Source organism: Chiloscyllium plagiosum, chromosome 18 (assembly GCF_004010195.1).
Source record: "Chiloscyllium plagiosum isolate BGI_BamShark_2017 chromosome 18, ASM401019v2, whole genome shotgun sequence".
Taxonomy (NCBI): domain Eukaryota; kingdom Metazoa; phylum Chordata; class Chondrichthyes; order Orectolobiformes; family Hemiscylliidae; genus Chiloscyllium; species Chiloscyllium plagiosum.
In genome coordinates, this window is record NC_057727.1 from 28,083,573 (window position 1) to 28,098,098 (window position 14,526).

At 38.2% G+C, this 14,526-nt stretch overlaps 1 protein-coding gene across 5 annotated transcripts in view; it reads right to left on the reverse strand.

Annotated features, from left to right (window-relative positions):
• LOC122558995 (FYVE, RhoGEF and PH domain-containing protein 3-like) overlaps positions 1–14,526 on the reverse strand; it is a 222,232-nt gene that overhangs the window by 103,530 nt on the left and 104,176 nt on the right. For 4 of the 5 annotated variants that reach the window (XM_043708044.1, XM_043708039.1, XM_043708043.1 and 1 more), the window contains exon 2: positions 756–923. In XM_043708044.1, coding sequence (XP_043563979.1) covers positions 756–923 — 168 coding nt within the window. Of the gene's footprint in view, positions 1–755; positions 924–12,506; positions 12,616–14,526 lie in introns of those variants that run through there. The other variant, XM_043708041.1, reaches the window with a different exon arrangement.

Here is a 14,526-nt window from a genome sequence, read left to right on the forward strand (position 1 = left end):
AGGAAGGGGGGAGAGAGGAGGGGGGGGAAGAGAGGGGGAGGGTGGGAGTAACTAGGTGAGTGAACGAGAGCATGAGTGTGTGTGCGCCTTTAACAAAGTGTAATTGGTGAAGAGACTGAATTAAAAAATTACATAAATGACATGAATCTTGACACGTGCAGAATTGGAACAGGCAAAAGTCTATTTGCAAATAGAAACTAAAGTTCTGGTGAAACCAATGCACACAAGACATTGGTTAACACCTGGGCACCCACCCTTTTGGAAGTGTGTGTTTACAGTTGAACAAAGGTACCGTGATCTCTCTATTTTGGAGCTACTCTTGTTAAAAGGATAAGGGAGCATATGCTACTAACGCAACATTTTGATGAAAAAATGGGCAGGAAATTCACACTGAACATATTATTAATCAACAAAATTTATTCAAAAAAAAACTTTGTTGTATCCATAATGTTGATGATTTGATATTTTTTAAAATGATGCATTGACTTATCCCCATCTGCATTTAACCCTAAACAATTATGTATACATCCGCAGCTTTAGTTTTATTTCTGAACTCAAACAGATTTTAAGATTTATTTTCAACGCTTATTTGATACTTTCTTTGATTCCAATCACTGGAATTTTTATATGCATAATCCTGTGAAGGAAACAGGAAAATCAAAGTCACATGATTTAGTACGGCAGTTTGTTCACCACAATATTGAAAGTTATTTTCCCACTTTACACATTTTCATTGTTTCAAGCTCGGAAATTACCTTGAGGTTTTTGGGCAGTGACTTTCCTGACTGATGATTTGTTGGTTAGCTTTCTTCCTGTTTGCTGAATGCATGGTACAGAACTGAGCTGCTGAAGGTGGCCACTGAACTCTAAAGATGAACTTGACTCAGAATTGCTTCTGACATGCAGTTGAGTATTTGAGAAACCTGGAACAGAGAAGTTATGTACTAATTAGCGACAATGCAACAAAATTATTTGTTTGTACCAAAAGTATTTTTAAAAATTATTTTACTAAGAACTAGCCACACTATTTTAGCATTCTACTTTAATAGCACCAGTGCAACTTAACATGTTCAAAATATTGAGTAAATGCAATTAAAGCTAAAAATCTCTTCTCAAGCTAATATTGGCTGCAGTGGAAATTAGAATAAATGTAATGCCCTGCATTGTTTGCCAGCAGGCTATCTTGCTGCAAGGCTCGGCTTTTAACTCATGTCGGTAACTCAAGATGGTATTTGCCATTTTTTAAAAATCTCCCATATTACGATGTTGAAGAACATAGCAACTGTGAACAGTTTATGACTTGAACAGATTATTTATAAAGAAGAAAGTGTAGATCATCATATAGTTGATGCCCTCTTTTACTATCCAACCTGAACCCTTGACCTATGTGCATTTTCTCCTTCAGGGTGGCAACATCCACAGCCCAAAGCTTCCTGAGGATGAAAGTATTTTATCACAATCAGTTGGTATCGTCACTCCAGACTGGAAGATTTTCAAACTTCAATTTGACTACGTTTGCATTTTTAAAAATAAATGTATATTCAATTCTGCCACGTTTATCTAATGCGATTGACCAGGTAATATTGTCATCTGTTTTAATTTGTTCATGTGATGTCAGCATGCTGGCTTAAGTCAGGTATCTATTATTTATTCATAATTACACTGAAGGAGGTGGCAGTGAACTGCCTTCTTGCAGATCTGCACATATGGGCTTGAAACTCCTAGTAGCCGATTCCACATTGTAATGTACATAATTCATGTGCATCGGATCGACAAGGGAGCAAAAGTTTTTGTGGGAAAGCAACTACTGGCTGAAAATTACATCTATTCTGTTAAAATCCAATAATTTATTGAACACATTTGCTTGACTTCAATCAAATGGGAAATCAGCATATGACTTACTTGTAACATTGACTGTTTCTCTCTCCACAGACCTGCACAGTGCTTCTAGTATTTTCTACTTTTGCTTCAGCTTTTCAGCATCCTGACTACTTTGCTTTTGCAGTGTGGTCCCTACTTCAGTCAACAGAATATAAACAAATCTGAATGATGCAGATGTACTTTACTTTTGGGACAAATAAGGCATTAGGATTTTAGGAATCAAGGGATTAAGAAGTCGTGTTGCAAGCCTATAGAATCTTGGAGACTACACCAGGAATATTGTATACAATGCTAGTCTCCTTACCCAATGAAGGATATACTTTGCATTGAAATATTGCAATGAAAGTTCATCAGACTGATTCCTGGGATAGTGTAATTATCCTATGAAGTGAGATTGACAGACTGTGTCTTATTCTTTGGAGTTAACCAGAATGTTAAACATACGCAATTCTTACATGGATCAACAACATATAGGTAGGGTGACAATGCCAGAGATGTGGAAGAATGTCTAGAAATAGGGGAGACTCAGAATGAAGGGGAGAGACTGGGACGTGGAGGAATGTCTTCACTGAGCCGCTGCTAAATCTTTGGAATTCTTTACCCCAGACGGTTGTCAAAGCTGAGTCATCATGTATAATCAAGTCAGAGCAATCTCTTTCAAGACAATAAAGACATCATGGGATATTAGGATTAAGTACGAAAATGCGATTAAGGTACAAGATCAGCCATGATCCAATGAATGGCCAATGGCCCACTGCTGCTTCTATTTCCTATGTTCCTAACTGCAGTGATATAATCCTATCAAAGCAGCATGAACAAGAATCATCCTCAGAATCAAAGAAGTGTTATATAGCACAGAAAGAAGCTATTTGGCAGAGCAATGTCCAAGCTGTCCTCTCATAAAGCAACTCACCTAGTCCACTCCCTCATTGTTTTCCAAAAGGCATGCAAATCTTCTCTGTTCAAAAATTGTTGACAGTGAAGGTTATCTAAAATTACAAAGGGATCTTGATCAACTGGGCTAATGGGTTGAGGATTGGCACATGGAGTTTAATTTGGATAAATGCAAGGTATTGCATTTTGATAAAACAAACAAAGGCAGGACTTATACAGTTAATGGTAGAGCCCTGAGTAATCAAACAGACAGATCTATGGGTTCAGGTACATGGTTCTTTGAAAGTTCGGTCACAGATAGACAGGGTGTTTTAGAAGGAGTTAGGAGTTTAGCATGCTTCCTTCATTGCCCAGACTATTGAGTACAGAAGTTGAGACATGTTGAGGTTGTACAGAATGTTGGTGAGGCTATGTTTGGAGTATTGTGTACGGTTCTGGTCACCCTGCTATAGGAATGATATTATTAAATTGGAAAGGATTCAGAAAGGATTTCCCAGGATGTTGTTGAGTTTGGAGGGCTTGAGTTATAAAGAGAGGCTAGATTTTATTTTTCAATGGAGCATAGGAGGTCAAGGGGTAACCTTAAAGATGTTTATAAAATCATATGGTGAGTAACAAAGGTTTAAAACAAGGGAGCATATTTTTAAGATGAGGAGAAAGATTTAAAAGGGACCTGAGGAGCACCTTTTTCACACAGAGCGTAGTTCATATGTTGAATGAACTGCCAGAAAGTGGTAGATGCAGGTACAGTTAGAACATTTAAAAGATATTTGGACAGGTACATGAACAGGAAGGGTTTAGAGGGATATGGCCAAATGCAGGCAAGTGGGACTAGTTTTAGTTTGTGAAACTGAGTCAGAACGGACGAGTTGGTGAACTGTTTCTATACTTTACACTTTATGACTCTATAATTTATCTGATTCCCTTTTCCAAACTTCAAGTTAATCCGTCTGCCCACACTCTCAGACACTGCATTCAAGATCCTAACCACTTAGTGCGTACAAAGTGTTCCCTTCTGCTGTCAGTGGCAAAGGGACAATCATTTTGAATTGGCCTCCTTTAGTTCTTATCCTTCTGCTAATAGGAACAATTTCTCCTGATCTACTCTTTTCATGCCCTCTTCAATGATTTTGCAATTCCCTCAAATGTACTCTTAATCTTCAGGATTGTCAAACCAAGCAGAACAATAGTGGAAACGTAGCAGAATCAGGCCTCTTCCCAAAACCTAGCACTCTCTCATATGCAAATATACACAGCTAAACATTCATGCTAACAGTTCAAATTCTTCAAAGAACTCCTACTGCTCATCTCCATGTTGACAGTTCACACATAGTTAACTTGGTACATTTGTACAGCTGCTGTTTACCTGTGTTTGCACCTGCAGGAAGTCCAGTGGCAATGATAAAATATAATTGTTATAGAAACAAGTGTGAAAATCTAATGAAGAATCTGATTTATTTTAATTTCATGTGACAAGGACTTATGATATAGTGTTAGAGTTTGGAAAGTTGGGTTCTAAAAAGTGGACAGAATGATGTCTAACTTTATGTTTGATACGTAGCTCCATATTGAGAGTTGGGAAGGAGAGACAGATATACCGAGCCCGGATAGTTGCCTGGGAGGTGGTTTTCATGCACTTAAATGGGGCTTTTAAAAGCCCTTAAGGCGATTGGCTCAATGTTTTAAGAAACAAAAGATAGAAGAGAGGTTAAAAAGATTCATGACGTTGGTCAATGACATCAGGATACGGACAGAAACCAAAAATCAGAATGACTGAATCAACCTTAAGATTAAAGGCATATGCAGTTTTCTTTCAGAGATAAAGATGACCTGCTTCTGCTTCAGCAGTGTAGTTTAGTAGACTCCAAAATATTTAGGACACAACAAAATCTGAGGAATGGCTCAACATCAGTTAGGAAATTCAGGTCTAGTGGTGACAGTGGAGGAGTCAGATCTAAAGTGGAAAGACAATGGAGAATTGGGATAGCACAATGTCAGGTCTAGAAGTGGGTTAGTGGGTGTTGGATTTCAATGATGGGGGGAGGAATAAGGGGTGCGCTGGGTCAGGGTTTTGGGAGTCAGGGGATATCTGGGAAGATGGTGTCATTGAGATTGAGGAGAAGTGAGTAGGGGGTTTGATGTGCAGTTACTCAGGAGTTAGACCGGATACTTTTTAATCTAACTTTTCCTGAGTAATGACTAACTGCAGCAGAACCCTCCAAAATCTTTGACTTAATTGGATATCTTCAAAGAGAGCTCCAGGCACAGATGAATTGCCCAGTGAAACTGCAACTTCCCAGACAATTTCTTCGGAATCTGCTATGATGGGACTCCACAGGTTTCCTACATGAAACTCTGACACCTACACTTCAGAAATGATTATCTGGCCATCAGAAAATTTAGACAGTGAAACACAGCAGGTAAAGTAAACAATTCAGATTAACACAAAATTTAGATTTATCAACTGCATGTCCTTTGTCTAACATCTGATGGAACACACATCCCACTAACCTGATGGCCAGTTTTATTTCATGCTGACCGACCCTTCCAGAATTTCAGCTTTTGTGTTGTCATCATTTGCACTTTTCCTTTCTTCCAAAAAAAACAGACTGATTGTTTTCCCAATCAAGTTGGCACTTTACAGGCTTCATATAAATCAATCTGCTTTACATATAGTTCAAAGACTGAATACCTTCATCACAAACACATTATACATTTTAAGGCACATAACAAAGATAAGAATCTGAGTAACCCAGCTTGGTGCAGAAGGTCAGATAGCAATCATTTTGCACTGGTACAAACATCACAGACTGAATGTTGGAGATATGCAAACACAGTGATCTCAGAAATTGTCTGAACCCATACAGAAAATTCAGAGCCATTTTAAACTGCTCAAATACTTTCACATAGTTTGCAAAGTCTGTACTTCACACTCAGCGAGTATTTAGATCACATCAAGCTAATGTAATTTTGTACTGTTTGCAATTGACTATCAACTAAAACTTGTGAGATGACTGTCTCGTAACAAATCAAAAACACTATTTTTAATGTAATTAGAATCATCTGGAAGTTGCTGCTGCAACTTTCTCATGTGGAATGTTTGGACTAACTAGAGTGCTAACCGAGGACAGGTCAAACACACAGGCAAACCTAAAATGTGTGTCGAGCGTGAGACACAAGGCTCCTGGTGATATAAATATATAAGCGGCCCTGAGTAATGAATCTACAACAAGGGGCAGGGGACAAATGAGTACGAGTGTGAAAGGAGGCTGAAAATAGTAGCTGGTTGTATCATTCTCAGAAACCCATGAAACCTTTGCTCAAAAATACACATAGCACTTGTCACAGCAACAAGAGTATGTGTTAAAAGTAAAGTTCATCTAAATTTTTTGGAAAAAGTATCTTGGCCTGAGAGTTTGATTAAAAATAGCTTTTTTAAGAGGGAGAACAAATTAGAGGACTGTTGCTTGTATATGAGATATAATTCATATAAAAGGGTGACAATTTGCAGATTAAACAGGAAAGGTGATCTGAAAGTAGTCTAACATTGTATTACAAATTTTAAGGAACATGCAACTGTTCTCACTTCTGGAAAATGAAAGATCTGAAGCACAGAATCAAACAATGCACTCAATCTCCTGAGCAACAATGTGGTAAACGTAGCTTCCTGCTTCAAGCAAACATAAAAACAGAAAAGGGACTAAAAGTGTACAACAGTGTGCAGTTTGCAGAAACAATATAAGCCCCAGAAAAGCAGCTTTTCTGTATTCAAGGTATAGTACTCTTAACTTTTTTTATGAAGTAGCTGACAGCAAAGGAAGAGACTGGCGTAAGGCTGCAGCAGCAGCAGCTCAGAAAATTAAATACAGCTTCTGTCGGAGCCCCAGCAGTAGAACTTCCTTAATGATACAACCCCACATCAAATCTTTGTCAGTAGAGATTAAAATAAATAGAAAAACAAAACTAGTTTTAAATTGGATACTGCAGAGGTTGTGTCAATCTTTTGGGATTCTCAGCCATGATTGAGAACAGGAAACCTCAGACTGCCTACTATTAAGCTTTGGGGCATGGGACGTATAAGTAGTCGAACAGGAGGCCAGATGCATGCTATAATTTGCCATGGAAAATAGCATGTGGAGATTTTTCTTGTCCCCAGCATTTGTTTGCTTTATCTTCAGTCAGAGACAAACTCGCATTCCTGGACGTCACAGTCGAAAGAAAGGACAACGGAGAACTACAAACCTGCGTATACAGAAAACCGACAAACACTGACAAAATACTTAACTACACCAGCAACCATCCCAACACACACAAACGAAGCTGTATCAGAACACTATTCCAATGAGCCACCTCACACTGCAGCACAGACGAACTTCAGAAAACAGAGGAGAACCACCTATACAACGTGTTCAAGAAGAATGGATACTCAAAAATAAAGTGCGCAGATTCCTCAAGAACAAACCACGACAAGCAGACCAAACACAGTCAGAAACCCTAACCATCTTACCATATATCAAAGAAGTTTCAGAAATGACAGCCAGATTACTAAGACCCCTCGGAATTCTAGTAGCACACAAACCCACCAACAGTCTCAAACAAAAACTAATAAACTTAAAAGACCCAGTACAACCCATGGACAAAACCAATGTCATCTACAAAATTCCATGCAAGGACTGCCACAAACACTACGTAGGACAAACAGGAAGAAAGTTAGCCACCAGGATACACGAACACCAGCTAGCCACAAAGAGACACGACCCTCTCTCCCTTGTAGCCCTACACACAGATGAAAAAAAGCATTTCGACTGGGGCAACACATCTATCATGGGACAGGCTGAGCAAAGACATGCCAAAGAATTCCTAGAGGCCTGGCACTCCAACCACAAAGCCATAAGCAAACACATAGATCTAGATGCCATCTATCAACCCCTCAGAAAACAACAGGAAATGACATCACCACAAACCCCAGGAACCCTATCCAGGAGAAAGATATAAATAGAAAACAGGAGACAACAGCTTCACTTCACTTGGAGGTCGTCACTGATGATGTTACCTAGCCAGGTAATGAAACGTCTGGATATCAAACCTACAGCTCAGCGAGCAAACCTACACCCTAGAGATTGTTTATATTCTGTTATTAGCACCAATAATAGATCAATGCCCCCATCTTCATGATAACAATACCATTCTAATTTACCTTCTCCTCTAAGATGTCTTTGGTTTCCAAATTCCCTTAAACTAACCAATCACCTGGCCTAGCCCTCACCACACCCCTCAACCCCCAACCCTCCCCTTTCAATATGATTAAACCCATTATCTTCTCACCTTATTTCCATTTCCAAAGAGTCGTCACTGGATTTGAAACATTAACTTTCTCTCCCTTCACAAATGTTGCTAGACCAGATACTTTTTTCCAGCACTTTGTTTTTCGTACAGATCTCTAACACTGCACTATTTTGCTTGTATTATAAAAGATTTAAGAATTACAAACAACATATCTGTACATTATGATTCTTCAATCAGCTGTTTGGACAGCTTTAGATATTCTTCAGTTAGGAACATAAGGACGTGAGCAGGCCATTTAACTCGTCAAACCTGTCACAGCACTCAATTAGATCATAAGCAATCATCTCCCTCAATGCCACTTTCCTGCATCATCTTCATATCCCTTGATGTGATTCATCTCCAGGAATCTACCAATTTCTATCTTGGACATGCTCAATGTTTTAGCTTCCATAATTCCACTTGAGTAAACTCCAAAGATTCACAACCTTTAAGTGAAGACGTTTCTCATGTTAGTCTTAAAAGGCCTCCCTTTTCCTTTATCTCAAGAATGTCTCCTCTAGCTTAAGACTCACTTATACTTAAATCACTTTGCAATGAAGACAAACATCATATTTGCAGTCTTAATTGCTCGTTGGACTTTCAGGCTCAATTTTAGTGAGTCATGGACAAGGATATCCAGGTACCACCAAACTTCCATACTTTCCTCATAACTTAAGAAATATTATGCCTTTCTGAATTTTCTGCCAAAGTGATAAGTTAACATTTATTCATCGTCCATTCCATCTATCATGTTTTAGCTCACACAGTTTGTCTGTCCTAGTCCTCTCAAATTTTCTCTTCCTTCACCACCAAAATTTGGTGTTATTAGCAAATTTAGATTGCTACTGGTTCCCCCATCTCCAAATGATTTACAGATTTTAAACAGTTGCAAATGCAGCACTGAGGTACTTTATAGGTAACAGTACACCATCCTGTGAATGATCCATTTCTTCCTACTCTCTGCTTTCTGACCATTCACCAATTTGTAATCTACATTAGATTATATGACCAATCCAATGCACCTTAATTTAATGTACTAACTTGATCAAAAGACTTCTCAAAATCTAATCCACTAATTACTACTTCTTTAAGAACATTCTCTATAAATAACAAAAGATTTGACAAACATAATCTTCTCTTCATAAATCCATGTTGAATCTGCCCAATTTTACCATTCATATTTAAATGTCCTGGTCTCGCATCATTTATAATAGATTCTAACATTTTGCCTATCCACCACCTCAAACTAACAGGTCTGTTGTTCTCCTTCCTCCCTTCTTCAATGATGGTTACATTACTCCATTCCAGTTTGCAGGAACTGCTAAGCTTGAAAAACAATCATGAAAACAGCCAGCTGTTCATCCTCTAGCCATCTCCTTCAATATACTTGGACACGGCTAAGCTGGTCCAGTGGATTTATCATCTTTCAATTCAGTTAGTAGATAGACATCGAAAACACTCAAGTTCTTACATTGCAAGGTGGAGCAGATCCTTCAGCTCTCTTCAAACAGAAACTAGAAATGGTGCAAATAAGCAATAGTGGCCAACCACCAGAGAACATTCTGGGCAGTGGTGAGCTCTTTCAGAATATAGAGCACATAACTCAATCATTTGTTCTAATCTGAAATTCTAGTTCTTCCTGTACTTTGCAATTCATAGTACAATGTTCCTAAAACCCCAGCCACCTAAGACCATTAGAAATAGGAACAGGAGCATGCTATTCAGGCCAGAGAGCCTGCTCTGCCACTCAATAAGATCACATTGATCCGATACACTCGTCACATCCGCCTTCCTGCCCTTTCCCCTTAACCCTCAATTCCCTGACTGATACAAATCTATTTATTTCAGCCCTAAATATGCCCAAGGACTCACAGCAAGGAGTTCCAAAGGCTATCGACCCTTTGAGAGAAGAAATTGCTTCTCATCTCAGTCATAAATTGGTGCTCTTTAATTCTGAGGTTATGTTCTCACATCCATACTGAATACCTTCTAGAAGTCTAAATACAATTACTGGTTGCCCTCTATCCATTCCATTTGAGACCTTCTAGTTAAATTCTATTAAATTAGTCAGACATGATTCCTTTCATATGAGATTCCCTTCCTAAATTCAAAAGATATCTTCAGTCATGCAGAAAGAGGTCTCAACTTCAAAACAAAGTTAAAACAATTGAAACTTTAGTCAGGATGTCTAGAGCCATACATGCATAAGTAGAAGCCAAATGTATGCAACATATCTTTGTAATCGTGCACAATGAACATTAATAAGGGCTTGAACGGTTAGACAAAAATTTCAATCCTCTGTAAAGGTCATGAAGAATATTAAGATAATATAAATTATGAACTGAGTTTTGAATTCCATTATCTATAAGCTTTATTCAATAAAAACAGTTTCTGCTCCCCACGAGCGTGTAGATCTCACATCACAACACGTTTAATCCCTTGAGGAAAAAATGTCTGAAGAAAGAAAAATTGCATTCTTTTTTGATTTTTTAATTAGTCAACAGCCTATATGACCAAACAACATTAAATTAACCTGGAGTGTATAATCCTTGTGGATTTTTGACCTTTCATCTGAGTTAGGTATGTTAAAGCAAGAACGAAAACCCAAAAAAGTTGAACACAGCTATTGTCTACTGGAGCTGTTAATTAAAATAACTTTTTTGCCTATAAAAAAAATCCAATAATTCAAACTGAGCAACTTATATAATTAATGCAAAGGCCCCTGTTGCTTAACAAATATAAAATATTAATTCAAATTAAGGTACGTTGAATTAATAGCAGATTTCATTTCACCAAGACTTTATACATACATTTTGTTTTAAAAGAAAATCAGATGTGATTTCTTTTCATGAGGCTGTACTTCAGGAGTTGAGGTGGTCAAATATGAAAACAAGATGATCTAACTTAAAAGCAAAAGCATACACTATTACAGTCAGGTATGTGCCATTGTGTTTTGGAAAAGCTGAATGCCATTTCACCAAGTGAACAAGTGCTTGCAGCTCCAAATTTTAAAGAAACATTTAAAGTTGTCACTGATTCAACTGCTGTCACAGTATGGGCTGTATGAATCCAAAAGAGAGAGGTCAATCTGGTATTTTCTGAACCAGCGCTCCATAGCACAGAAGGGAACACTCACTTTATCACTGGCTCTCACTCATACACCCGATGGGTTCAGAGTCCACAAGCTACAATGACCGTTAAACCTTTCCACAAAAGTTAAGATCTAGAATGTCAGATTATTTCATTGGAGCTTTTCTTTCAGTTGTACCTTTTAAAAATCACCCACATTGTCAAGAAATTGAATATGATCGTAGATGCCCTGTCCAGGTCTTTGCTTAGAACCAAAATACCAACTGACCAAGACGAGAGGAATGCACACGTTTCTTTACAGAAATGAGAACAGATCTCATTTCACCTTGCATTGGTGTATTGTGATAACGGATCAGAACTGCGATGTACGTATTTATAGTTTTAGCCTTTAAATCAAAAATGAATTGTTTTAAGAAAGGACTACTAGAAACAAAAATTACAGTTTATAAAAAGATTTCTGCATTGGACCAATGTGATATAATACCTGAAGGAATCAAAGAAACTTCAAATGGACTGGACTGTGATCTCTTGAATATGATAATTAAATAGAAATAAGATGCCACTTTTTTTTCATAAAACCTTAAATTATCTCTGGGAATGTGACTTGAAAGAAGTTCTGGGATATACATATTAATGAATCAAAACCTGCAACCCATTCTAAATGATTAAAGACTTAATAGCAATCTAGGTTTATTCAATATATCTTTTCAGTTGTATGATCTTTTGCTATAAATTCTGTGTCTTATGATCCTGCCCCACTAGTTACCCGATGAAGGAAAAGTGCTCTGAAAGCTTTACTTCCAAGTAAACCTGTTAGACTATAACCTGGTGTTATGCAATTTTTAACAATGATAATGAAATGCGGACAACTCCTTGCACACCAGCAAGCCACCCCTATAGATCATGTCTCAAACTGCAGATACAATTTGTATTTTTCTCTTTGAACAAAACACAAAAGTTGGTTAAAAGCCAGTTTCAACTCTACAGCATGGATTAGTGGGACTGAATGCTTTCATGTGTTCTTGGATTTGAGCCTTCGTATGGTATGAAGTTCACAGTTAAAGAACTATTCCCCAATTATCCTTGTACAGGACAGCAACAAAAGGGAGGCTTTCCCACTGCCGTGCTGCAAACCACTTTCAAAAACCAAGTCAAGAACTTGTCTCAGCCTCTAAAATCAAGAATCTCAAAAGTTGTTCAACTGCCAACATCAACACGATCAGTGCAAATCAGTGAAAGTTGCAACATCGATTTTTCTGTTCTTCATAAATAATTCAGAAACTGACCCGCATAATTTAGAATCATGGAATGCCTACCATGCAGGAAGAGGCCATTTGAGCCATCGAGATTGTACTGACCATCTGAAGAGCACCGCTCCAGAACCGCACTTCTCCAACCCTGTCCGCACATTGGGTTTTTACGATGGCTAACCCACCTACCCTGCACATCGCTGGGCAGTTTTTAGCAATCCCTCTAACCTCCAAGTGTTCAGACTGAAGATCTGAAACAAAAACAGAAATTGCTGGAGAAAGTCAAGTCTGGCAGCATCTGTAGAGAAAAAGCAGAATTAACGCTGAGTCCTCTTCCTCAGAGCTGTACTGCCAGACGTGCCTCCAGCAATTTCTGTTTTGATTTCTTCTGAAATTAATCTTGTTGTAACTAACTGAGTGTTGATTAAACAAAGGGAGCAAGTTCATCACTCCTCACCTGGGAATTTAACAGTTTGGGGTGTCCCATCAGGAACCTCTGACCAGGGTCTGGCCATAACAAATTGGAGCCTCCTGCCACAATTTATGCAGATAAGACAAAAGTAGAGTGTGTAAATTGTCACTTCAAAACCAAGTTTAAAGAAAAAAATCTGCAAAAGTCTTTCTTGAATTCTCATTACCAGAGTATAGAAAAGTCTAACTTTGTTGCCAGTACATTTCTGTTAAAATGAGAGGAAGACACTTTTGAGAATTTAAATGATCTGCCCCTCACACAGATTTAAAAAAAAACAAGGCACTTAGGATACTTTTTTTCCAAAAAGCCAGAAAACCTGAAATTTTAAAAGCAGTGACTAATGGTTTTCAGGTAGAACATAAGGACAATGAAATGGATAACATTATGACAAGTTCCCAAGTGAAGGTCCCAATTCTTTGTAATTCGAGACACCATACCCAAACCCATTAAGCTCCCAAGAAGGGATGAACCGGCTTCCTTTCTTTATTCATCCACCTACTCGATTGATTGCAACAAGGTTATTTTAAAAGAATCCCTTCCCTCTTGGATACCACTCTCTCAGACTCTAGCTATCTTGTGCTTTAAAATGAGCCAGTTTAATCAGGCTTCCATGATTTAACATTGATAAATTCTCTCTATTCGTGAGAAGAATTAGTATCGTGATGCACATACATCTAGATCTGAAGAGTGGAGCTCAAAAGGTTAAAAAAGCGAAAGCGATCTAGATCAGTCCCTGAATTGATCGTAAGGAGCAGACAAGTCAACACTGTGACCTTTACTGAATTGCACCAGTACCCTTTTCAGAATCACCATGTGGAAATAAGGACTAAGAATGTCTCTAAATACTTTGGAATTCTGATCCACCATCATAATGCACTAAAGGGAATTGAAGGTTTAAAGGCATACTGATTTGTGATTAATAACTAAGGCAGCAAGCAACTAAAATCAATTTAAGTAGCAAATGATCAGATTGCCTGATATTAATCAGTTATACAGTATAAGATATAAGCACCTTATTTGTCAGAAATCTACATGGGAGAAATGAAGCGTGTGGCTGACAGGCATGCTTTACAGAAATAATGGATTATCTTTGCTTGTCCAAAACTCATCAGCCTCTGGGAAGAGATACATATTTACATTTTTACTACAGTCTCACAGGTTTATGCTTGCAATTCCTGCATATGCCAGTGAAATAAGTTGTAGCTTTATCTTAACCAAATGCAGATTTTTCTCAACATCGCATTGTGCTTCATTTTTCCCATGTAGATTTCTGACAAATAAGGCGCTTATGTATTACAAATTGCTCTGTTTACCACCCCTTAAATTATAACTGCTTTTCAAAAAGAGTTCAAGACCTTGCAATGATTCATAGGAAACATACAATGTAGCCTGCATGAAAACATCAAGGAGAAAGTGAGGACTGCAGATGCTGGAGATCAGAACTGAAAATGTGTTGCTGGAAAAGCGCAGGTCAGGCAGCATCCAAGGAACAGGAGAATCGACGTTTCGGGCATAAGCCCTTCTTCAGGATTGAGGAAAGTGTGTCCAGCAGGCTAAGATAAAAGGTAGGGAGGAGGGACTTGGGGGAGGGGCTTTGGAAATGCGATAGGTGGA